This window comes from Leucopleurus acutus (assembly GCF_964270905.1).
Source record: "Leucopleurus acutus genome assembly, chromosome: 9".
NCBI lineage: Eukaryota > Metazoa > Chordata > Mammalia > Artiodactyla > Delphinidae > Leucopleurus > Leucopleurus acutus.
The window spans coordinates 94,388,797-94,412,537 of record NC_139144.1 but is presented as its reverse complement, the minus strand read 5'-3'; the positions used below and the strand labels follow the sequence as shown (position 1 = coordinate 94,412,537).

Below are 23,741 nucleotides of genomic sequence, written 5' to 3'. Positions count from 1 at the left end.
ATTCCTAAGAGACTCTGATCATCATGAATCACCAATCTGAGAATGCCCATTAATCATTTTGAAGAATTTCTAGTTTGACAAATGAATTCTATCATTTAAAAAAAGGTTTATTACTTATCCCATCAATGACCCATTTCACCCGGGAGTGTTGGGAGGAAAACCTTTTGCCTCTTCCAATTTGAGTCCAGTGATTGGGTCCTGCAAATTAACTGACAATAGACAGATTAAAAAGAGAAAAGACAAGATTTATTTAGCATGGGGGGGGCAGTTTTCAATAATGGAAACCTCCTGGAAGAGCCTGAAGTAACTGTATACATCTCAATTTAACAAAAGGGGGGTTTTTAGGACTTCAGTGGGAGAGTATGGAAGGTTCTACTGGGCTTTTTGATGCTAATTGCAATGGACATTCTGTCTCCAGGGCAACTGAATTAGCAGGAAACTCCCTTGGAAAGGGTTGAAAGGTAGCTGTATTTTCAGGAGGATTTGCTTTAGTCAGATTAAGAGAAACTCAGATAAAATTTCTTTCTGTATCTTCTGTAGTTCAAATGTTCTCACTTTATACCAACTCTGGGGGTCCAAGTGAGTCCCCACTGAGGGAAAAGGTCTTGTCCGAATATCCAAAGAGAGGAACTTATCTGAAGCCTTGGGATATGTCTAAGCACGCCTTCCCGACTATGACTGATTACTATCAGGGATTAAGCGGTGTCTGGGGCACCTCTGTTAAAGTGACTATAGACAGGCAAGAATGTGTCAAGAAGTGGTTCTTCGAAGAGCTCATAAGAAGGCAAAAAAGAGGGAGAGCAATAATATTTGTCCTTTGAGAAGGAAGGGTGGTGTGAGAGAAAGTTCACATTGGTCCTGGCCAGGCGGACCACGATCTGGGGCCCAGATTTGGGGAACCTCAGGTTCCCAGGCTCCAGCTTGTAGGCTGTGTTTACTCAGATTACTTCCTCAAGTAGAGTGCGATCACAGTATCTAACTCGTGGAGTTGTAAGATTCACTAATACCGGAGGCAGGGCGCCGGGCTCGGAGCAAGCGCTCACTTGGGTCTGTTCTTTCCGGGAACGGGTGGGGTAGAGAACCTAGCACTCCTCAAGAAAGCTCCCAAGACTCGCGTCATTCGTCACTTTGGCTGGTTTATAAAAACTGCACCAGAGCCCCGAGATCAGTTTGTAGTTTCGCTTCTTTCCGGAGAAGCCTCTCGGTGCCCAGCTGGGGAACCTGACCCTCGAGGAGCCGTCCGGTGGTCGCCGCGTCGCCGGCAGATTAGCCCGCGCTTGTTCACCCTCTTTCCACTAGGTTACCGTCGCGATTGACTTTAAATCTGACACAGGACGGTAAGATTTGGCCTCTCGACCCAAAGACCAGCGGTTTTCGGTTTACTGGGAAACCGAAACCGCTGGTCTCTGCGAGCGGCGGCGGAGAGCGCACGCTCCCTCGCCCCGGGCGCGCCCAACCCGCGCCCGCCCCCGGGACTCTTAAGTTTCGATTCTCCCTGGAGCAGAGTCCCGCGCCGCGGCCAGGCCAGTACAGCGCGCCATGGCTGACCCGGGGGTATGCAGCTTCATCACCAAAATCCTGTGCGCCCAGGGGGGCCGCATGGCGTTGGAAGCGCTGCTCGACGAGGTGCAGCTCTCCGAGGCGCAGCTTTGCGAGGTGCTGGAAGAGGCCGGGCCCGGCCGCTTCGTGGTGTTGGAGACTGGCGGCAAGGACGGGGTCATCCGGTCCGTGGTGGCCACCACTCGAGCCCGGGTCTGCCGTCGCAAGTTCTGCAACAAACCCTGCGGAAACCTGCACCTCTGCAAGCTCAACCTGCTGGGCCGGTGCCACTATTCGCAGTCGGAGCGGTGAGTGCCCTGGGAGGGAGGGGCGTCTCCCCGGTCCCGGTCTGGGAGGACTGTCGCGGCTGCTGCTCCGTGAGGGGCGCGCCCTCGCGGGGACCTCGCACCCGATGACTCTTCCTCCAGCTGCTCACTCCTCTGCTTCCCTTCTTGCTGGGCCCGCGCTTCTGCTCTCGAAGGTTCCCTTCCCTCCAGCGCCTTCAGACCTTCCTTCGAATATGGCTAGCGCGCTACTGCCCCGGTGAAGACTACGATTAACTCCCCACCTCCATAAGGATAAAGTACTTTTGGGCAAGCCAGGGCCTAGACAATTTGGATGCAGGTTTGGGAACGAAAGAAAATGCCTCCATTCTCTGGAATCTTGAGTCTTCCCCTCTCTGCTACCTTACCCCCTAGGTATTGTGTGGTCTTCCCAGCCCCCCAGCCGACTCGATCCCGGGAGATGTCTCCATCGCTGCGAGCTGCGGGTCTCTGCTTGGCCTTCCTTTCCAAGCGCCTCCTTTCCCCTCATTATCACTTTTCTGATATCTGACTCTAGCCCGCACCACCAAGACCAGAATGGTTCTATTCAAGGTTACCAATGATGGGCCCTCTTCCAGAACTCCTTTCCCGTGGGCCCCGCGGTGGCCTGCACCGCTGACCGCCTACCTTTGGGACCACTTTGAAACAGTGTGCCTTATCTCCCAGGTAGCTGCTTCTGTGTTCCCACTTGTTCTTTTTTTGCTTCCTGCATATAGGTGTGCCCCAAGGTTTCAGTTAAGCCTTTTGATGTGCCTGTATTCCAGGTCTCTCCCCGAGAGCCCTCACTTCCTTGGGTTTAGTCGTCACATCTATAAAGATGGCTTCCTTGTGTACATCCGCTGCCCCGGCCTTCCTACTGACTCTAGGTTCTTCATCTCCAGGGGTCTGAGGAGCATCTACACCTGAATATCCTGCCAGGCTTTGTCGAACTCATCTTCTTTCCCCCAGCGCAGGGTCTGTGACACTCCCCCCCAACCCCCAAACTCTTCTTCCTCCTTCATAATACCTTAAAACACCAAGTTCTTTTATTGACCAATCCCGTCCCTTCCCTGTCTGGTTCCTACTTCGCATCTCACTTCTAAATGAATGCCTTGTTGAATTAATGAATGATTTTCTCTGACCATGGTCTTTCTCCCCATCTTTCCTATCCGTATGTACTTTTGCTAAATTATTTTTCTTGATATAGTACTTGTCACACTTCCTCCATCCTTAAAAACTTTAAGTGGTGTCTTAGTGTCCAAAATGGTGGTCATCAAACTTTCCAGCATGCGCTTATGAGCGAAAAACTTTAGATTACTCACTCGCAATACCTGTCTGATAAAACATACAAAAGACAGATGTTTTAAGTGGATGTGGTAGATGAGATAATTTTTTTAAAAAATTTGTTTAGAGCAAAACTAAAATTTTAAAAATATGCCCCATTGTTATTAAAAATAAATATTTATTATGTCGTGAGGCAACAATTTGAAAGTCTATTTCTGAGTTGCAGGAAGTTATGTGTATGGGAGTCATCTAAGTCGGCAAAGAAAATCAGGAAGGAGGAAAAGAGGGTAGAGAACAGAAAAAAGTAAGGAACATTCTAACACTCTTCCAAATAACAAGGGAGATGGAAGACTTTGTTATCATTTCTGTTGTGAAAAATTCTTCACCAGTTAGTGTTGGCTGTTAGTTTTAAATACATAGGCTTCTTATCTTTTAATTTTTTACTATGAATATTTTCAACATACACTAAAGTAAAGAAAAGAGACTGATGAACCCCTATGTGCCCATCGGTTCAACAGTTTTCAAAGTACAGTAAGGCCAGTCTTGGTTCATTTATTCTCCCCTCCCCATCCCTGGTGTTATTTTAAACCAAATGCCAGAGATTATTTGCTTTGTAAATACTTTAGTAGCTCCTAAGATTAAAGACTCTATTTTATTAGTATAACCACAGTACAATGATCACTTTTTTTTACGATTATATTTTCTTTTTATAAATTTATTTATTCATTTATTTATTTTTGGCTGCGTTGGGTCTTTGTTGCTGTGCATGGGCTTTCTCTAGTTGTGGCAAGCGGGAGCTACTCTTTGTTGCGGTGCGTGGGCTTCTCATTGCAGTAGCGTCTCTGTTGCGGAGCACCGGCTCTAGGTGCATGGGCTTCAGTAGTTGTGGCGTGAGGGCTCAGTAGTTGTGGCTCACAGGCTCTAGAGCACAGGCTCAGTAGTTGTGGCATACAGGCTTAGTTGCTCTGCGGCATGTGGGATCTTCCCAGACCCATGCTGCCTGCATTGGCAGGCAGATTCTTAACCACTGTGCCACCAGGGAAGTCCCTATGATTATAATTTTAATATCACATACTATCCAGTTAGTGTTCAAATTTCTCTGATTGCCCTATACTTGGACTTTCATTTTCAGGGAAAAAAACCTACACAGTCATAGTTCATAATGGTTTCAATATGTTATATATTTAATATATTTAGAAACTTTTAATTTGTTACATGCAGTAGGTTTAGAAACTTTAGTTTTATTATTGTTGTTATTAATTTGTTGTTGTTGTTTGCAACTCAAAACCATTTTAAGCTCATAAGCTGGGTAGTTAACCTGCACTTTTTTATATTTTAAAAGAGGAATAATATATTCTATATGAATAATATGGTCTATGCAAGTTTGGGTGGATTCTCTGGAGAATTCATTAAAGTTATTATTACCTTTTTTTTTTTAGTTGAGTGTTAAATTCTTATTTCTTAAATGTATGGGTCCAGTCTTATTTTTAAAATCTTTTTATATAACTTTTGAGTTTGGGAATTACAAATTTTTAATCCATTAATGTACATTGTGTCCTCATAATAAGGACCCTTGGGAGAATTCTTTTTCTTTTGCCTAAAAGCCTAGAAAATATATTTTTTTCCCAGGTATATTTTAAAATATTTTCCCTTTCTTAGCAACTTATAAATCCTCATCTTCTAATACTTGACACGTGGGAGTCTAAGGGCTTTCTTTGTGGATTATAGGTTGGTGGGCGCTGTTGACCAGTTGATACCCATGTTGAGGTTACCATTCAGTTTGGTAACTGTTCTCTGTTTGCATAGGATAGCTTGCCTTTTGCTGGACTTCTACATTTTCCTCTGTAGTACTATTATTTATAGATGGGCTTTCTCCTATCAGTTCTGCTGTTCCAGTCTTTTCTCTTATGTTGCTTTTATTTTTTAAATTTTTGGCTGTTTTGGGTCTTTGTTGATGCGCGTGGGCCTTCTCTAGTTGCGGGAGCAGGGGCTACTCTTCATTGCAGTGCATGGGCTTCTCGTTGCGGTGGCTTCTCTTCTCTTCTCTTGTTGCGGGCTCTAGGCGCACGGTCTTCAGTAGCTGTGGCACACAGGCTCAGTAGTTGTGGCTCGCGGGCTCTAGAGCACAGGCTCAGTAGTTGTGGTGCACGGGCTTAGTTGCTCCCCGACATGTGGGATCTTCCTGGACCAGGGCTTGAACCCGTGTCCCCTGCATTGGCAGGCGGATTCTTAACCACTGTACCACCAGGGAAGTCTCTCTGATGTTGCTTTTAACTATACATTTTAGTTGACAGCAGGGCTTGCTTCACTATTGGATAATTAGTTTTGGTCCATCATTTTGGGTATTTCTATTTGCTTTGCTGAAATATACGCCCACACATGGAGTTCTAATCCCAGTTCTGGCACAAATAATAACTACCATTTGTTGAACAAATAACTGTCTACCAAGTACTATGATAAGCACTTTAGAGATGGTATCCAAGTTCATCTCTACTATGATTCCTGAAGTAGGTGTTGTAAGTCCCATCTTTTTTTTTTTTTAATATTTATTTATTTAATTTATTTATTTGGCTGCATCAGGTCTCAATTGCGGCATGTGGGCTCTTCGTTGCAGCTCGTGGGCTCTAGTTGTGGCGTGACGGCTCTAAAGCATGCGTGGGCTCAGTAGTTGCAGCTCGCGGGCTTAGTTGCCCTGCGGCATGTGGGATCTTAGTTCCCTGACCAGAGATCTAACCCATGTCCCCGTCCCCTGCATTGGAAGGCGGATTCTTTTTTTTTTTTTTTTTGCGGTACGTGGGCCTCTCACTGCTGTGGCCTCTTCCGTTGCGGAGCACACGCTCCGGACGCGCAGGCTCACGGGCCCAGCCACTCCGTGGCATGTGGAATCCTCCCGGACCAGGGCATGAACCCGTGTCCCCTGCATCGGCAGGCGGACTCTCAACCACTGAGCCACCAGGGAAGCCTGGAAGGCGGATTCTTAACCACTGGACCACCAGGGAAGTCCCTAAGCCCCATCTTAATGTAAGGTAACTCAGGCCTAGAGCTGTTTAGAATTTTAACCGAAGGTCACATAGCTGATAGCTGGCAAAGTTAGTGTTGAACCGAGATCTGCATGACTTCTTAACTTAGCTACTGGTGTCGTCAAGTAGCTCTATGAAGTGTGATCTTTCATTAATTCAAGATCAAGATATTGTTTTGCAAGCCTGATTTCTGTTTAACTGTTTAGAGCAGGCTGTCCCTGGCAACTAGCTTTGTGGTTTCTGCTAATGTGGGTGTTTCCTCTGGGTTTTTTCCTGTTTGTATGCCTTTTTCATTTGCATAACTGAAACTTTGGGTGGGGGTGGGTAGATAGGAAGAAAACGAATTGACAATTTCCTAAATTGGAAAAAAAAAAAAAAACAACCAAAAAAATGCAAAGAGTAGGGCTTCCCTGGTGGTGCAGTGATTGAGAGTCCGCCTGCCGATGCAGGGGACACGGGTTCGTGCCCCGGTCTGGGAAGATCCCACATGCAGCGGAGCGGCTAAGCCGGTGAGCCGTGGCCGCTGAGCCTGTGCGTCCGGAGCCTGTGCTCCGCAACGGGAGAGGCCACAACAGTGAGAGACCCGCGTACCGCAAAAAAACAAATAAAAAAAAATGCAAAGAGTAGTACAAAAAGCATCAGAGTATATATATTCTGAATATATAATGAAAGCTATACTATATAAAAGAATTATAGTATAATAAGCTTATAATTCACCTCCCAGAATATTTACATTTCTATTTTTGCTTTTTTTATTTTAAAATAAAATAAATACCATAACAGGCCTAAGGTTATTGTTTTTTTCTCTTCCCTAGTCTCATTTCCCTCTTTCCCCAGAAGCAACTTCAGTCATCATTTTGGGGTGTGTCCTGCCCTTCCATGATTTAAAAATTTCCTGTCATATATATTTGTATTCATATACAAGATGTAGTATTGTTTTATGTGTTTTAGAATTTTTACCCAAAGTTATATTTTGAAGATCTATTCATGTTGTTATAAGGATCTAGTTTATTTATCTTAACAGCCATATAGTATTTCATCATATGGTTTACACCACAGTTCAGTAGTGTTTCACCGTATGATTTACACCACAGTTCGGCACCTATTCCTGCAATAATGGGCATTTAGAATATTTCTAATTTTTTGCTACAAAAAAGCATGCTGCCAAGACTATACATTCTCTTGGTGCTCATGGCAAGCGCTTCTCCAAGGTAGATCATTAGGAAATGGAATTGCTGAGTTCAGTTCTTGCACCACTTCAACTTTTCGGGATTCTGACAAATCAGTGTAGTAAAAGTGGTTGTACCCATTTACATTTTCATGTTTGATGTCTCAGTTTCCCCATTTTATAGCCAACTAGCACTTAGTATTATCAGATTTTTTTGATTTATGCCGATCTGAAGGGTATACAATGGTATCTTATTTTTTTATTTTAAAAGAATTTTCTCATTAAAGTTTTTATTATGTGATATTTAAGTCTTATGAGAATGTATAAAACATACAGTGAATATCTGTGTACCCACAAATCAGCTTCAGAAATAAAATATCACACAGTTAAAACCCCCTGAAATCTCACCTTTGATCATCTCCCCCATTTTAGAGGTGATAACTAGAGATTAACATACCAGCTTTAGGTACAATTGACTAATAAACATTGTTTATATTTAAGGTGTACAATGTGATAGTTTGTTATATGTATACATTGTGAAGTGATTCCCTCAATCAACTGATTAACCTATTTATCACCTCCTCTATTTACTCCCATTTTTTGGACGGTGAGAACACTTTTTTTAAAATAAATAAATAAATTTATTTATTTATTTTTGGATGTGTTGGGTCTTTGTTGCGTGCGGGCTTTCTCTAGTTGCAGCAAGCGGGGGCTATTCTTCATTGTGGTACGTAGGCTTCTCACTGCGGTGACTTCTCTTGTTGCGGGACATGGGCTCTAGGTGCGCGGGCTTCAGTAGTTGTGGCACATGGGCTCAGTAGTTGTGGCTTGTAGGCTCTAGAGTGCAGGCTCAGTAGTTGTAGAGCATGGGCTTAGTTGCTCTGTGGCATGTGGGATCTTCCCGGGCCAGGGATCGAACTCACATTCCCTGCATTGGCAGGTGGATTCTTAACTACTGCACCACCAGGGAAGTCCCTGACGATTAGAACACTTAATATCAATGCTCTTAGCAAACTTCAGGTATACAATATTTATTATCAACTATGGTCACCATGCTGTACCTTAGATCTCCAGAACTTATTCATCTTATAACTGAAAGTTTGTACCCTTTGACCAACATTCCCCCCTCCCCCACCCAGATCCCTGGCAACTACCATTCTATTCTCCTTTTCTACGTGTTTGACTTTCTTAGATTCCATGCATAAGTAAGATCATGCAGGTTTTTGTTTTGTTTTGTTTTGTTTTATCTTTCTGTGTCTGTCTTATTTCACTTAGCATCATGTCTTTTAGGTTCAAGCATTTCACAAATGGCAGAATTTCCTTCTTTTCATGGTTGAATAATATTTCATCTTATACATATAAACCACATTTTCTTTATCCATTCATCTGTGGATGGACACTTAGGTTGTTTCCATATCTTGGCTATTGTGAATAATGCTACATTGAACTTGGGAGTGCAAATATTTCTTTGAGATACTGATTTCATTTCCTTTGGATATATACCCAGAAGTGGGATTGCTGGATCATATGGTGTTCTATTTTTAATGTTTTGAAGAACTCCATATTGTTTTCCATAATAGGCATACCAATTTACAATCCCACAACACTGTTCTGCATTCGATATTTATTTTTCCTACACATTTATTATGTTTCTACATGTGTTTATTTCTTTTATAATTTTAATTTTATTTTTAAAAACATTTATTTATTTGGCTGTGCTGGGTCTTAGTTGCGGCACACGGGATCTTTGTTGCTGCGTGAGGGATTTTCGTTGTGGCATGTGGGGTCTTTTTTTTGGTCGCAGCATGCAGGATCTTTAGTTGTAGCATGTGGGATATTTAGCTGAGGCATGCAGGATCTTTTAGTTGTGGCATGCAGGATCTAGTTCCCTGACCAGGGATTCAACCCACACCCCCTGCATTGGGAGCACGGAGTCTTAACCACTGGACCACCAGGGAAGTCCCTACACATGTGTTTATTTCTTTTATTTTTATTTTATAAATTTTTTAAATTTATTTTTGTCTGCATTGGGTCTTTGTTGCTGCGCGCTGGCTTTCTCTAGCTGTGGCGAGTGGGGGCTACTCTTCGTTGCGGTGCGTGGGCTTCTCATTGCGGTGGCTTCTCTTGTTGTGGAGCATGGGCTCTAGGCACATGGGCTTAAGTAGTTGTGGCATGCAGGCTCAGTAGTTGCGGTGTGTGGGCTGTAGAGCGCAGGCTCAGTAGTTGTGGCGCACGGGCTTAGTTGCTCTGTAGCATGTGGGATCTTCCCGGACCAGGGATCGAACCCACGTCCCCTGCATTGGCAGGTGGGTTCTTAACCACTGCGCCACCAGGGAAGTCCCCATGTGTTTATTTCTGAGCAACATTTGGGATTATTTTGCCTGTTTTCAAGCCTATAAATTACATCAATACTAGGTATGCAAACACTTGCTTTATTTTGCTCTTGTTTGCACAGCATAATGTTTCTGAGACTCACCTCTAATATACAAAGCCCTGTTTCTGTACCACCTTGAGGCCTGGGCAAGATGGACTTCTGCCCTGCGCCCTCTGCTTTACAGGTCCTATTCCAGCCCAACTGTATACCTACTCACTTATTGAGGAGTCTGGGGTTAAGGAATCGTGCTCATTTAGATCCAGTGGCCTCCGTCTGTGGCCCCTACTCCTGTTCTAGACTATGCTCTGGGTTCCCAGGACCCTAGATTTCCCAAACCTACTTCCAGGGCCTGAGTGGGCTTCTTCCCTGGGTCTTCCTACACGTGGAAGGAATTTGGATGTACAGGTTGGCATGTTCATTGCCTCTGTATGATGGTGCTGGCAATGTGGGACAGAGCCTGAGGGGGAGAAGAGAAGAGGTGGGCTGGAGTTGGGAGCGGGGGCTGTCTTCCTTTCCTCATCTTTTTTTTTTTTTTTAACTTTTTGGCTGCACCACACAGCATGCGGGATCTTAGTTCCAGACCAGGTATCGAACCTGCGCCCCCTGCAGTGGAAGCGTGGAGTCTCAACTGCTGGAACACCAGGGATGTCCCTGGGGCTTTCTTTCTTCATTTTACTACATCCTATTCATAGAGCTCAAAGGAGTCTGAGCATTCTAATTCAAACTTGGCCTTCCGGGTCATTATGAAAGTATGTTTGTCAAGATAGGAAGAGAGAATACATATATACGTACGTACATACATACATACATACATATATATATATATGTGTGTGTGTATATATATATATATATATATTAGAACATATTTTATTGAACCATTTCTTAGCTTGACTAATTACTTTGAAGTGTTTAGATATTTGGTGCATGGACCTCCATTTTATCGTGCCTCAAACCCCACAAGTTTTAGGAGAGGGACTGCTCTAGTTCTTTCTTTTATAAACAATAGCTTTCTTTTGTACAAACGTACGCAATTTATATAACAATTTTCTTGTTATTAAAATATAGATTGTTTTCAGTTTTTTTGCTATTACAAACTGTAGTATTTTGGTACATCTTTCCTTGTGTAAACGTGCAAAAGTTACCTAGGTATCTAGTACCAGAATTCCCAGATTGAAGCTTTAGGAGACAATACCAAATTGTTTTCCAGGTTTGTGTACCAAGTTTTACTCCCACCAGAAAACTATGAGCATTCCCGTGTTTCGTATCCTTGCCAATTGATGTCATCAGCCTTTTACAAATTGTGCCAATATAAGGAATGTGAAATTGTGCCTCATTGTGTTTTTATTTATTTATTTATTTTGGCCATGCTGCGAGGCACGTGGGATCTTAATTCCCAGACCAGGGATCAAACCCGCGCTCCCTGCAGTGGAAGCGCAGGGTCTTAACCACTGGACCACCAGGGAAGTCCCTCACTGTGGTTTCAATTCTTTATATATTCTCCGTCTCTGGCCCTTTTAAGTCATGACGCTTGTTTAAAGTTTAAAAAAGAGTTTTTATATACAATTTTTAAAGTTATTTTCCATTTATAGTTACTACAAAATATTGGCTGTGTTCCCTGTGTTGTACAGTACATCCGTGAGCCTGTCTTACACCCAATAGTTTGTACCTCCCACTCCCCCACCTCTATATTCTCCCCCCGACCAATGGCAACCATTGGTTTGTTCTCTGTATCTGTGAGTTTGCTTCTTTTTTGTTATATTCACTAGTTTGTTGTATTTTTTAGACTCCACATATAAGTGATATAATAAGAGTATTTGTCTTTTCCGTCTGAATTATTTCACTTAGCATAATGCCCTCCAAGCCCATCTATGTTGCTGCAAATGGCAAAAATTCATTCTTTTTTATTGCTGAGTAGTATTCTATTGTGTATATATTCTATATCTTCTTTACCCATTTATCTGTTGATGGACACTTTGGTTGCTTCCATATCTTGGCGATTGTAAATAATGCTGCTGTGAACGTTGGGGTGCATGTATCTTTTCAAATTAATGTTTTTGTTTTTGTCAGATATATACCCAGTAGTGGAATTGTTGGATCATACTGTTTTCCACAGTGGCTGTACCAATGTACATTCTCACTAACAGTGTATGAGGGTTCCATTTTCTCCACTTCGACACCAACATTGGTTATTTGTGTTCTTTTTGAAAACCATTCTGACAGGTGTGAGGTGATATCTCATTGTGGGTTTTTTTTTATTTTTTTTTGCAGTACGCGGGCCTCTCACTGTTGTGGCCTCTCCCGTTGCGGAGCACAGGCTCCGGACGCGCAGGCTCAGTGGCCATGGCTCACGGGCTAGCCGCTCCGCGGCATGTGGGATCTTCCCGGACCGGGGCATGAACCCGTGTCCCCTGCATCGGCAGGCGGACTCTCAACCAGTGCACCACCAGGGAAGCCCTCATTGTGGTTTTGATTTGCATTTCTCTGATGATTAGCGATGTTCAACATCTTTTCATGTGCCTATTGGCCATCTGCATTTCCTCTTTGGAAACATGTCTATTCAGTTCTGCCCATTTTTTTATTGAGTTGTTTGGTTGTTTTTTTTTGATGTTGAGTTGTATGAGCTGTTTATATATGTTGGATATTAATTTCTTTTTGGTCATATCATTTGCAAATATTTTCTCCCATGCAGTAGGTGTCTTTTCGTTTTGTTGATGGTTTCCTTTGCTGTTGAAAAGCTTTTAAGTTTAATTAGGTCCCATTTGTTTATTTCTGCTTTCATTTCCTTTACTTTAGGAGACAGATCCAAAAAAAATTGCTGCAGGCAAAATGCTTGTTTTATTTATTTATTTATTTTTGGCTGTGCCGGGCAGCTTGTGGAATCTTATTTCCCCAAGCGGGGATCGAACCCAGGCCCTTGGCAGTGAAAGTGCAGAGTCCTAACCACTGGACCGCCAGGGAATTCCCAGTGCTTGTTTTTCAAGTTTGTCTCATGTGGTGTCTAATTCTGACTTGTTGCTTCTGTTTGCATTTTTCTTTTTCTGTCCTCTATTTTTGTCTATAATTACCTTGACTATATTTAATTTTTTATCATAAAGTGTACAGTTCGATGGCAATAAGTACATTCATGATGCTGTGCAACCATCACCACTGTCTTGTTCCAGGACATTTTCATCATCCCCGAAAGAGGCCCCACGCCCATCCACAGGCACTCCGCATTATTCCTTCTACCCAGCCCCCGGCAACCTCTAGTCTTCTTTCTGTCTGCATGGATTTGCCTATTCTCGTGTTCCCTCTAAATGGAATCATCCAGTATTTGTCCCATTGTGTTTGGCTTCTTTCACTTAGCAGATGTGTTCAAGGTTTGCCTTTTACTCTTGCATGTTGCTTGTCGTTTGAGGGGGTGTATTTACCCAGGAGGAGTCTTCTTGGACGTCTCCTTTGTTCCTGATCGTGCTGTGTCCATGGAGTCTCCTTGTCAGGCTGATGCCCTTAGAGACAGGCTGCTTTCTGTGATGTCACAGCACGGAGGGGTGTGTGCCCCATAAAAATCATTTGGGAATTTTTGCTCTCCTTTCAGATTTGCTTCATATTTATTTGAATTTGATCAAATTTGACTTTCAATTTCTGCAGCCTTCTGCAAAAATTAAACTAAGAAACTTAATAAGTGATACTGTGAATCATGATAAACAATCTTAAATAAGTGGCAAATAGGCATCTGATAACAAAATATTTTCTACTTTTTACATAATGTGGAGACGGCAGAATTAAAGATTTAAAATAAGTATAGATTCGTTTTCCGTCCATAAAAAGTTTCTGATTTGATTACTGCTCCTGATCACATTTATTTCCAAACTGGCGTCTGTGATCCTTACCTACAGGCTACTTTGGAATTGACAAGGGCCCCAAGATGGTGGTGGAAAAGGAGTAAAAGAATCTAGAAGAACCTAGGATTTCAAGTCCATTGAGAAATGAATGTAACCAAATTGGGGCACGAGAGTTAGACTCAGTTTGAGAGAAGGAAGTGGAGACCTAATTCATGAGCTTTTAATGCTTCCCCACTAAGAAGAGATTTTAAGCTGTTACAGACCAGCGACTTCCCTGGCGGTCCAGTGGTTAAGACTCCACGCTTCCACTGCAGGGAGCATGGGTTCCATCCCGCATGCCTGGTGGCCAGAAACAAAAAAAAAAAAAAAAAGAATGTTTTAGACCAATTCAGAGCTTCAGGTTAAGAGAGGTCATCTGGGGAAGTAGTTTCCAAACATTTTGATTCCTCACCCCTGTTATTAGAGAACATTTTCAGGATGTACTCCTATTATGTATCTATTTATTTAAAAACCGTATGATGTATAACTCTTACTTTGTGTATTAAATATTTATTAATTTGTTACCTTTTAAAAGAACTTTAAAATCAACTTTTGAGGTACGATTTACATACAATAAAATACACCCATTTAAAGCGTACAGTTTGAAGAGTCTTTGAAGAGTCGTAACAAACGGATATACCCACGTAACCATCATCATGATCAAGATGCAGAAAATTTTCATCAGTCCTTAAGGTTCTCTTATGCCCCTTCTAAATTAACCAATTAATCCTCCCTAATCCTTCACCTCTTTCAGCCCAGGCAATAATTTTTTACTTTCTTAGATACAAAATAAATATAAAGAGTTGTAACATTTTTTCCCCACACCTTGATGGGTCGATTTTGGGTTGCCCCTGTGGTATAGTAGGTACCCAACTTTGCAGCAATACTTCTCAGGCTTTGATGTATATCTGAATCACTTGGGGAGAGTTTATTAAAATGTGGATTCCTAATCACACAACAGAAATTCTGGTTCAGAAGGGATGAATGGGGGCCTTGGAATTTGTGTTTAACCATCACCCTAAGGATTCTCTTGCAGGGGTTCAGGAACCACACTTTCAGAAACAGTATCTGCAGATGCGCTTCCTGGAAGATTGCAAATGCAAGTTTTATGTGTCTTTAGAGTTTGAGGGAGTCAACGAGAAATGCATTCTTTAGTGCTGAGTGAGCAAATGATGAAAAAAGTGTTGCAGTCCTCCAAGGTTAGGGTGACGTGTCTCTTACTCTTATATGATAGAACCACAAGACATACAGGAAGCCTCAGACATTCTACCCACTATGTCAACAAATATTTATTGTGTCACCAAAAGTAGGCTATTCTAGAAGCTTCGGCCCCTTTCTAACTGAAAGAATCCTCAAACACCATTAACCAGTTAATTCATCTTTCTCCCTAGTTTAATATTCTTCTTAACTTACAAAGGGATTTATGTTGGGAAGTGTGGCAGAGGGAGAAGAGGCGTGTTCAAGGAGAGGAGCCTTGTGTGACCTACTGTCTCTAATCAAGATTTTGGTGGGAATTCCCTGGCGGTCCAGTGGTTAGGACTCCATGCTTCCAATACAGGAGGCAGGGGTTCGATCCCTAGTCGGGGAACTAAGATCCCGCATCTCCTGCGGCATCTCCTGCCCTTCACTCTCTTCACTTCCTGTGCTTTTTCTCAGTCCTGATGTGGACTTAGGGCCATGGTCCCAAACTTTTGCTGCACACTGGAATCACTTGAGGAATCTTTTTAAAATACTGGTGCCCAACTCCTACCCCTGGACATTCTGATTTAATTGGTATAGGGTATGACTTGGGCATCAGGGTTTTAAAAAAGTCCCTGGGTAGTTCTAATGGGCAGCAGAGTTTGAGAACCACTGATTAAAAGGACCAGAGAAATAAGTCAAACTGGGGAGATTGTCTACAATATTGTGGCACCTGCATTGTTTGCCTTACTCTTGGTACAGTTATAGGTTACAATCAGGTCCTCGGCCCCCCACCTCTCCCATCCTCAGCGGGCCTGGTCCCCTCTTGTTGCCCCCTGCAGCCCAGAGTCTTGCAGCCTACCAGCTGCATTCCCCTCGCCTGGCCGGGGCCCTCTGCACCTGGGGCTAATCACGATCAGCAGTCAGGGGGCGTCGTCTTCGCGCGTAATGTGTTCTGGGTAATACAGTTGTGGTTGAAGCAGGTCGATTTCTTCGGCTTCACCCTTTCTCTTCCCAGACATTGTTCCTTACTCTGTTGCTGTGCTCTCTGCTGGTCTCCTCTGGTTCTCCCCCATCTGACTAGGGGTTCCAGATTCAGTGAACCATCCCTGCCTCTAGTAACTGGCAACTTAATCTCGAACTTCAGAAGTACAAACATATAGACGATAGGAGTCTCATGACTAACACTTTTCAGGGTTGGTTTTGATTGGTGACGTTTTATTCTTTAGATGAGTGTTCTCTAGATTTTATCTTTCACACATCCTGGTTCCTTTTTTGCCTGGCTTGAATCATGATGAGCTATTTCCTGTCTTCTGTACAAATTGACTAGCTCTTTGCTTTTGTCCACCCTCCCACATGAGGTGTTGGGGAACCGAGCAGGTGAGTAGGAGAAGAGAAGGGGTATTTTGATACAAATGACTGTGAAAAAACAAGGCTTTCCTTAAGGTTATCTTTTTCCCTCTGGTCTGATTGTGGAGCCCAGGGTTGGCCCTGTTTGCTGACTCGTGAAGTGCTAGAGTTCACACGTGTGAGTATCTAGTTCAGGAACCTAGCTTAGAATTTCATCTGACGGGCCCGGCCAGCAATCCCAGCCTGGGCTGCACATGGGAATCATCTGGGGTCTCACGTCCTGTCAAATTAAATCAGTCTCTGAGGGTGTGGCCCAGGCTTAGGTATTTCTAAGCACTCCCCGGTTGATTATTATGTGTAACCAGGGATGAGAACCACTCTGCAGGCTAGACTTCATCTGTGATTGGGGGAGCATTTATTGCCAGGGTTAAAGTAACATTTTGTTCTGTGACTGGAAGAGAAGAGTGAAAAAGTCATTTGTTTTTAGGCTTTTGGCTTGAGATTCCTGAGAGACATTCCTGCCTCTTCCAAGGTCATCTTCGCTCTTTTTTAAAAAGTTATCACCTCTTATCCCAGCTCATGCTGTTTTATCTGCTCCAAGTGCAAGCAGCATTCTGCAAACACTTGTTTTCCCCTGGGCAGTTCATAATGGTTTGTGGGCAAGCTCTTTTCCGTGCCAGGAGGTGGGGAGTCCCTGTGGCTGTGAATCAGCCTTCTGCCGAGCCCATTATTCTTTGTTGGATAAGGTAGCCTTGAGCATCCTTGCTCCAAGTGTGCTTATTGGGCTAGCAGCACCAGCATCACGTGGGAGCTTGTTAGAAATGCACATTCTCAGCCCTCACCCCAGACCTGCTGATCAGAAACTATGGGCGTGGGGCCTAGCAATCTGTGTTCTAACAAACCCTCTAGATGATTCTGATGTGAGCTAGAAGATTGAGACTCACCCAGCAGGTCTGGGATGGGGCCTGAGAATTTGTATTTCTGACAGCCTCCTAGGTGATGCTGATCAGGGGACCTCACTTTGAGAACCACTGGCTTTGAGAACTCCCAAGAGGCCTTGGGAGACTTTCACACTATTTCCTGGCTAAATCCTCCTAGCGAATATTAGGGACCTGGAGCTGAGACAGAGTGATCAGAAGAAAGTGAGAAGGAAACTTCTGCATCTTAAACCTGAACATGATCTCCATCCAGCCCTGACCATGATGAGTGCTGCTGCCTCCACAATGCCAATCATAAGAAACGGTTTCTTTTCTTTTTTTGGCCTCGCCACGTGGCATGCAGTATCTTAGTTCCCCAATCAGGGATCAAACCCGCGCCCTTGCAGTGGAAACATGGAGTCTTTTTCTTTTTTAACATCTTTATTGGGGTATAATTTCTTTACAATGGTGTGTTAGTTTCTGCTTTATAACAAAGTGAATCAGTTATACATATACATATGTTCCCATATCTCTTCCCTCTTGCGTCTCCCTCCCTCCCACCCTCCCTATCCCACCCCTCCAGGTGGTCACAAAGCACCGAGCTGATCTCCCTGTGCTATGCGGCTGCTTCCCACTAGCTATCTACCTTACGTTTGGTAGTGTATATATGTACATGCCAGTCTCTCACTTTGTCACAGCTTACCCTTCCCCCTCCCCATATCCTCAAGTCCGTTCTCCAGTAGGTCTGTGTCTTTATTCCTGTCTTACCCCTAGGTTCTTCTTGACATTTTTTTCCTTAAATTCCATATATATGTGTTAGCATACGGTATTTGTCTTTCTCTTTCTGACTTAACTTCACTCTGTATGACAGACTCTAGGTCTACCCACCTCATTACAAATAGCTCAATTTCGTTTCTTTTTATGGATGAGTAATATTCCATTGTATATATGTCCAACATCTTCTTTATCCATTCATCCGATGATGGGCACTTAGGTTGTTTCCATCTCTGGGTTATTGTAAATAGAGCTGCAATGAACATTTTGGTACATGACTCTTTTTTTTTTTTTTACATGACTCTTTTTGAATTTTGGTTTTCTCAGGGTATATGCCCAGTAGTGGGGGAAGCATGGAGTCTTAACCCTTGAACCACCAGGGAAGTCCCTAAGCAACAGTTTCTATCATTTATTGTGTCCCTTCTACACGGCATATGTGATTTATATGCACTCTCTCTCCTCATACCCTACTCTCAATTTTCTACTTAGTGCTAGGGAACAGTAGTTTGAATGGCTTTTTTTTTTTTTTTTTCTTTCTGGTTTGGAAAAATTTCAGACATGTCTGTTTTTGTTCATTTTTCCAGATTATGTTTTTATTTGCTTTTTGAGATCTGGCTTCACTTATCAGCTCTTCCTCTTATTTGAGTCACCTTTGACTTCTCATTTTACCCAGCCTCAGTTTCCCAAAGTAAAAAGCAAACTGTTTCCTCGTAGGTTATAAATAACAGATGCAAGTTCCTGTCACTTAGTGACTATGTAATACATGTTAGTGTCTGTGCTTCTGGTCTCACTCCCCAAATAGGTGAGCACAAACTGCCCCGCCCTGAACACTATGTTGAAATTAGGGTGGAGATAAAGCCTCTAACAAGTTTGGAAAAGTCTAGGGAATGTGGGAAAACTGAGCAGGGCCTCCGAGGGACAGGGCTGCAGGTCAGAACTCAAGGCTAGATATGACATGCTGAGTTCAAGGTGAGTATTATGGAATCTAGAGGAACGAGCAGTTTGCCTGAGGATGGAGATGAGAAATGAAAAGCGATCTGGGCCCTCAGACGGGCAACGTCAGGGACCCAGCCAGCGCAGCGTGTGCTGGGCGGGCTCTTCCTACAGGCATGAGTGTCTTGGGTGAGGTTGGCAAAGCCTGGACACTCAGGGCTCCAGGCAGAGGGGCTCTTATTAGACTTGTCTGGCTGCCTTCAGTTATTTAGAGGAAATGTTGACTTCCAGGACCTTGGAAGTGCCCCACTGCTCCTTGGCTAGGACAGAGCAGGCACAGGACAGATATGACCGACGCTGTATCTTGCTGGGACCTGGAGAGGAACTGGGTCCTCATCTGTGACCCTAATCTGGCCACAGGAGAGGTACCATAGTCTTGGCTCTGTGATCACAATGTCTTGGACTGGAGCTCAAAGGGCAGAAAGGTTCTTAATTCCTCCCAGTTGTCAGATATCTCCGAGCCAGAGGGTAGGACCTGCCTAGCAGCAGGGTGTTTCAACAAGGTCATTTTCTGTTCCGTATCAAGAGGATCCTTAACGTCAGAACCCGGTGGAGTGAGAGGCCTTGTGAGGTCATGAAGCTCGCAGGTATCTGGTAAAGCTCTAATGGAGGGATTTCCTGCTTTGGGTAGGAGGCTGGTCCCCTTCCTGCTGTAGAGTCTCTTCACAGATCGCCCCTCCCGTGGTGGTTGGAGGAGTGTTAAGGTGGAGTCCCGGCCCAGCTGCTGAGGGCTCTGGGTCGTGGTGGCCGCTGGGGAGCAGTTATCTGAAAGCACAGACCCCAAGAGCAACTGGAGAGCTGAGGTCAGCTTTATCAAGGAGTGCCAGACACACACTAGAAGCCAGAACTCCTGGTAGAGAAAGCCAGGAGAGAGCACGCCTGAGAAAACGGCTGAGATACAGGCTGTTGTCAGAGCCTGAGCGACTGCCCTTGAATTGTGCATGAACCAGGGTGCGTGGGGAGGGCTGGCTGGGTTTTAAGGGCTTGGGCAGTGGCTGCCATGGTTGTTGATTCTGATTTTTCTCATGAGGTTCCACGGCTAGATAAGAAGGCAATTCTAGAATGCTTCAGAAATGCCTTACACGCAGACAGCGTGAATCGTGTGGGACTATTAAAAGTCACTATTTGAATAGTGGATTTTAAAGATTAATTCTTAGAGAATAACTTTTATGTAGATGTTTACATTTAAAAAATCATTGTCAATTTCAATAAGATAATTTTGCAGTCATTCGCATTTCTGTTTACTAGTCACAAACAACTAAAACATAATAGTGGCAACTGATTCATGTTTAATATTTGGGAAATGAGAGAACTATTAAAAGAAAGATTTTAATTCTCAGTAAGAAAAATAGAATAAGACTTGAATAAATGGAGAGATATTTTCTGTTCCAGAATCAAAAGATTTAATGTAGTTAAGATGACGTAATATCCAATCTGATGTATGGCGTTAACACAAATTAGATTCTCAGTATGATCTTTTGTGGAAAGTGACAAAGCCAGAATAAAATTTCTATAGAGGAAATAATAGTTAAGCACACTAAAGAGATTTTTGAAAAGGAATAAGCCAATAATAGGATAAATTATTCTGTTAATATTTAAAATACAGTGCAAAGGACATTTTAGTTGTATGGTATTGGATTCAAAGTAGAACCGTAGATTGATAAAAACATAATAAGGATTCCAATAGTTCTAAATTTGCTAAAAAGTTAACAAACAATAGTCCTCTATAACAAAATAGTAAGAAAGTCCAATTTAATAGACGTTATTGAGAAAAGTTGATATAAAGCACTTCTGTCCTCCTCTGATGCTGGTTGTCAAAATAAGCTCCAGATATTTTAAAGAATTAAAGTTGAAAATATCTCTTTTAAAGGTGAAACAAAACGGTATAGTTATCTAGCTGTGGTGGAGGAATTAATTTCTCAAGTATTAAAACAGTGGGCTAAATTATGAATGGCGAATTGGAAGGATATGATTGTATAGAACAGCAATCAGATTGTTGAACAACAACCTTAATAAGTTCTTGATCAAAAGGGAAAAATCCAAAACTATTTGAAATACACAAGGCTGGTAAAGATTAGTATTAAAAATTATAAAGAACAGTTATAAATCTGTAGGTTAGTACTCATTCTCCACTAGATAAACAGTTAAAAGATATGAACAAATACTATAAGTAAGAGGAAATGCAAGCATCAAGCCTACATTTGGGAATATTTCAGTCTTGCTAATAATTAAAGTGCAAATTAGAAGCATGAGTCTATTTCTTTAATTTTCTTTTTTGTTTTGGCTGCACCATGTGGCATGCGGGATCTAGTTCCCTGACCAGGGATCGAACCTGGGGCCCCTGCATTGGGAGCAGGGAGTCTTAACTGCTTGACCACCAGGGAAGTCCCTCATAAGTCTATTTCCTACTTACCGAAGGAGCAAAAGTGATAAAACTCTATGTTAATGTGCTGGCGGGGAAATAGACATGCTCTCAGATTGCTGGTATGTTTTCTGGAGAGTAGGAGATCAAAATGAAACAGAAAAAAAAAAAAAAGAGAGAAAAAAAATTAAAAAAAAATAGAAGCTGCAGGGAAACTGATTGTATCCTTTGAGGCAATACTCTCAAAGGAATAAATCTCAAGAAATAATGTAAAAGAAGAAAGGTTGTCTGTACAAAGGTTGTAATGTAGTGAAAATCTGGCCATTACCTAACCTCCTGACAATTTGATAATGGTTGAGCAAACCAGAAACTATTAAGATCCCATCATATTAGCAGCTGTTAAAACCATAAATCTGAGGACGTTGGCGATATTATAGGGAGCGTATGTAAGTTAAGAAGTCGAACGAGTTTGTTAGCTGAACATTGATGACTGTCACATTATGTTTGTCTAATGAAAACATCGGTACTGTCTGGGTTTCTCAATGGTCTAAGTCAGTGCTTGTGGGACTTCAGTGTGATTAAATCATTTGGGGATCTTGTTGAAAGACGGATTCTGATTCACTAGAACTTGGGTGGGGCCTGACATTCTAAATTTGTGACAAGCTCCCAAATAATGGTGAAGCTGCTGATTCTCCCGCCACATTTTGAATAGCAAAGATTGAAATCTCTGCCACGCAGTATGGTAGCCACTAGTCAAGTGTGGCTATTCAAATTTAAATTAATTAAAGTAAAGTAAAATAGAAAATTTAGTTTCTTAAGTCTTATTACCTATATTTCAAGTGTTCATTAGTCATGTATGGGTTACATTTTAGGAAGCTCAGATTATAGAACAATTCCATCATCATAGAAAGTACTATCAGACATATATCATCAGTCTTAAAGTGAAGAGGATTTTTATCTCTTTGTAGAGTTGTTTGAAATGTACAATTATGAGCTTGTTCCATTCCTTTGTAGTCACAAATCATATAGGTATACATTGGTATGTAAGGCCTAGAAGAGAGAAAGCAAGGAACAATTTCATCTAATTTAGTTTGTTCAATGGAATTCTCTTCTCGCATTGATTTTATTGTCAATCCATAGATGTGTTATCCTAATTATTCTTTGTCTCTCAATGGGCAGTCATTTCCACTAAATTTGTATCAGTTTCTTTGCCATTTTTTCCTCGTCCTACATTATTAATGTATACTAGAGGACACATTGTTTGAAGAAGTATTGCAATAATTTAAAGTATACATGTGTGGGGCTTCCCTGGTGGCACAGTGGTTGGGAATCCACCTGCCAATGCAGGGGACACAGGTTCAAGCCCTGGCTGGGGAAGATCCCACATGCCGCAGAGCAACTAAGCCCATGTGCCACATTACTGAGCCTGTGCTCTAGAGTCCGCGCGCCACAACCACTGAAGCCCACGCACCACAACTATTGAAACCTGTGCGCCTAGAGCCTGTGCTCGGCAACAAGAGAAGCCACTGTAGTGAGAAGCCTGTGCACCGCAACAAAGAGTAGCCCCTGCTCGCCGCAACTATAGAGAGCCTGCGGGCAGCAGCGAAGACCCAATGCAGCCAAAAATAAATACATAAAGTATACAAGTGTATAATTTGTGAAAATAATCCTCATATTCCCTTTTCCCATCTAGGTGTTCCATCAATTTACTTATTTATTTATTTATTTTGCGGTATGCGGGCCTCTCACTGTTGTGGCCTCTCCCGTTGCGGAGCGCGGAGCACAGGCTCCGGACGCGCAGGCTCAGTGGCCCAGCCGCTCCGCGGCAGTCCGGGGCACGAACCCGCGTCCCCTGCATCGGCAGGCAGATTCTCAATCACTGTGCCACCAGGGAAGCCCATCAATTTATATTTTTAAAGTGTCCTCTTGAAGCAGGACCAACCTGTATTAGTTACCAAAGGATATGGGCATTGATTTTCATTGAAAGTTCCCTGGATGATTGCTTTTTCTTTACTTTCTGTGAAGTGGAAACACTGACCATTGTCATTTATTTCCAGGAATTTATGCAAATATTCTCACGAGATTCTCTCAGAAGATAACTTCAAGGTCCTGAAAACTCATGCACTCTCTGGACTGAACAAAGAGGAATTAGCCGTGCTCCTTCTCCAAAATGACCCTTTTTTTATGCCAGAGGTAAGTTCTAATTCCTTAGTTTGAAAAGCAGGGAGAGTGCTGTTGGCAGCGTGGCATCGTGGGTGTGTTGGAATGGGAGCAGAGAAAACTGAGCACCAGGGCCTGCAGGTGGCCGTCAACAGGTGATTGTTGCTGAGTTATCTGAGAGAGTCCAACAATTTCCTTCCTATTAGAAGTTTTACAAGAATTGGAGTCTGGAATGCTTCCCCTCGCCCCCCCCGCCCCCCCCCCCTCCGCCAGCCTGCTAGGGAACCCTGTGACCTCCTGGAAGAGGTGGGCTTTGAGGCAGGGTTTTGGAAGATGACAGAGTGTATTGGTTGAGGCTAAGTTATTGGAACAAAGAGACCTCAAAGTGCAGTGATTCAAATAAAATATTACTTTGTTTCTCTATCACTTGACAATCTGATTTGGGGGTCATTAAAC

The 23,741-nt window shown here is 42.9% G+C and overlaps 1 protein-coding gene across 1 annotated transcript in view; it reads left to right on the top strand.

Annotated features, from left to right (window-relative positions):
• The first annotated feature begins 1,492 nt into the window (after window positions 1-1,492).
• ZC3HAV1 (zinc finger CCCH-type containing, antiviral 1) overlaps window positions 1,493-23,741 on the top strand; it is a 64,205-nt gene continuing 41,956 nt past the window's right edge. The window contains exons 1-2 of the mRNA XM_082846121.1: window positions 1,493-1,847; window positions 23,183-23,318. Coding sequence (XP_082702247.1) covers window positions 1,540-1,847; window positions 23,183-23,318 — 444 coding nt within the window. The 5' untranslated portion in view covers window positions 1,493-1,539. The remainder of the gene's footprint in view (window positions 1,848-23,182; window positions 23,319-23,741) is intronic.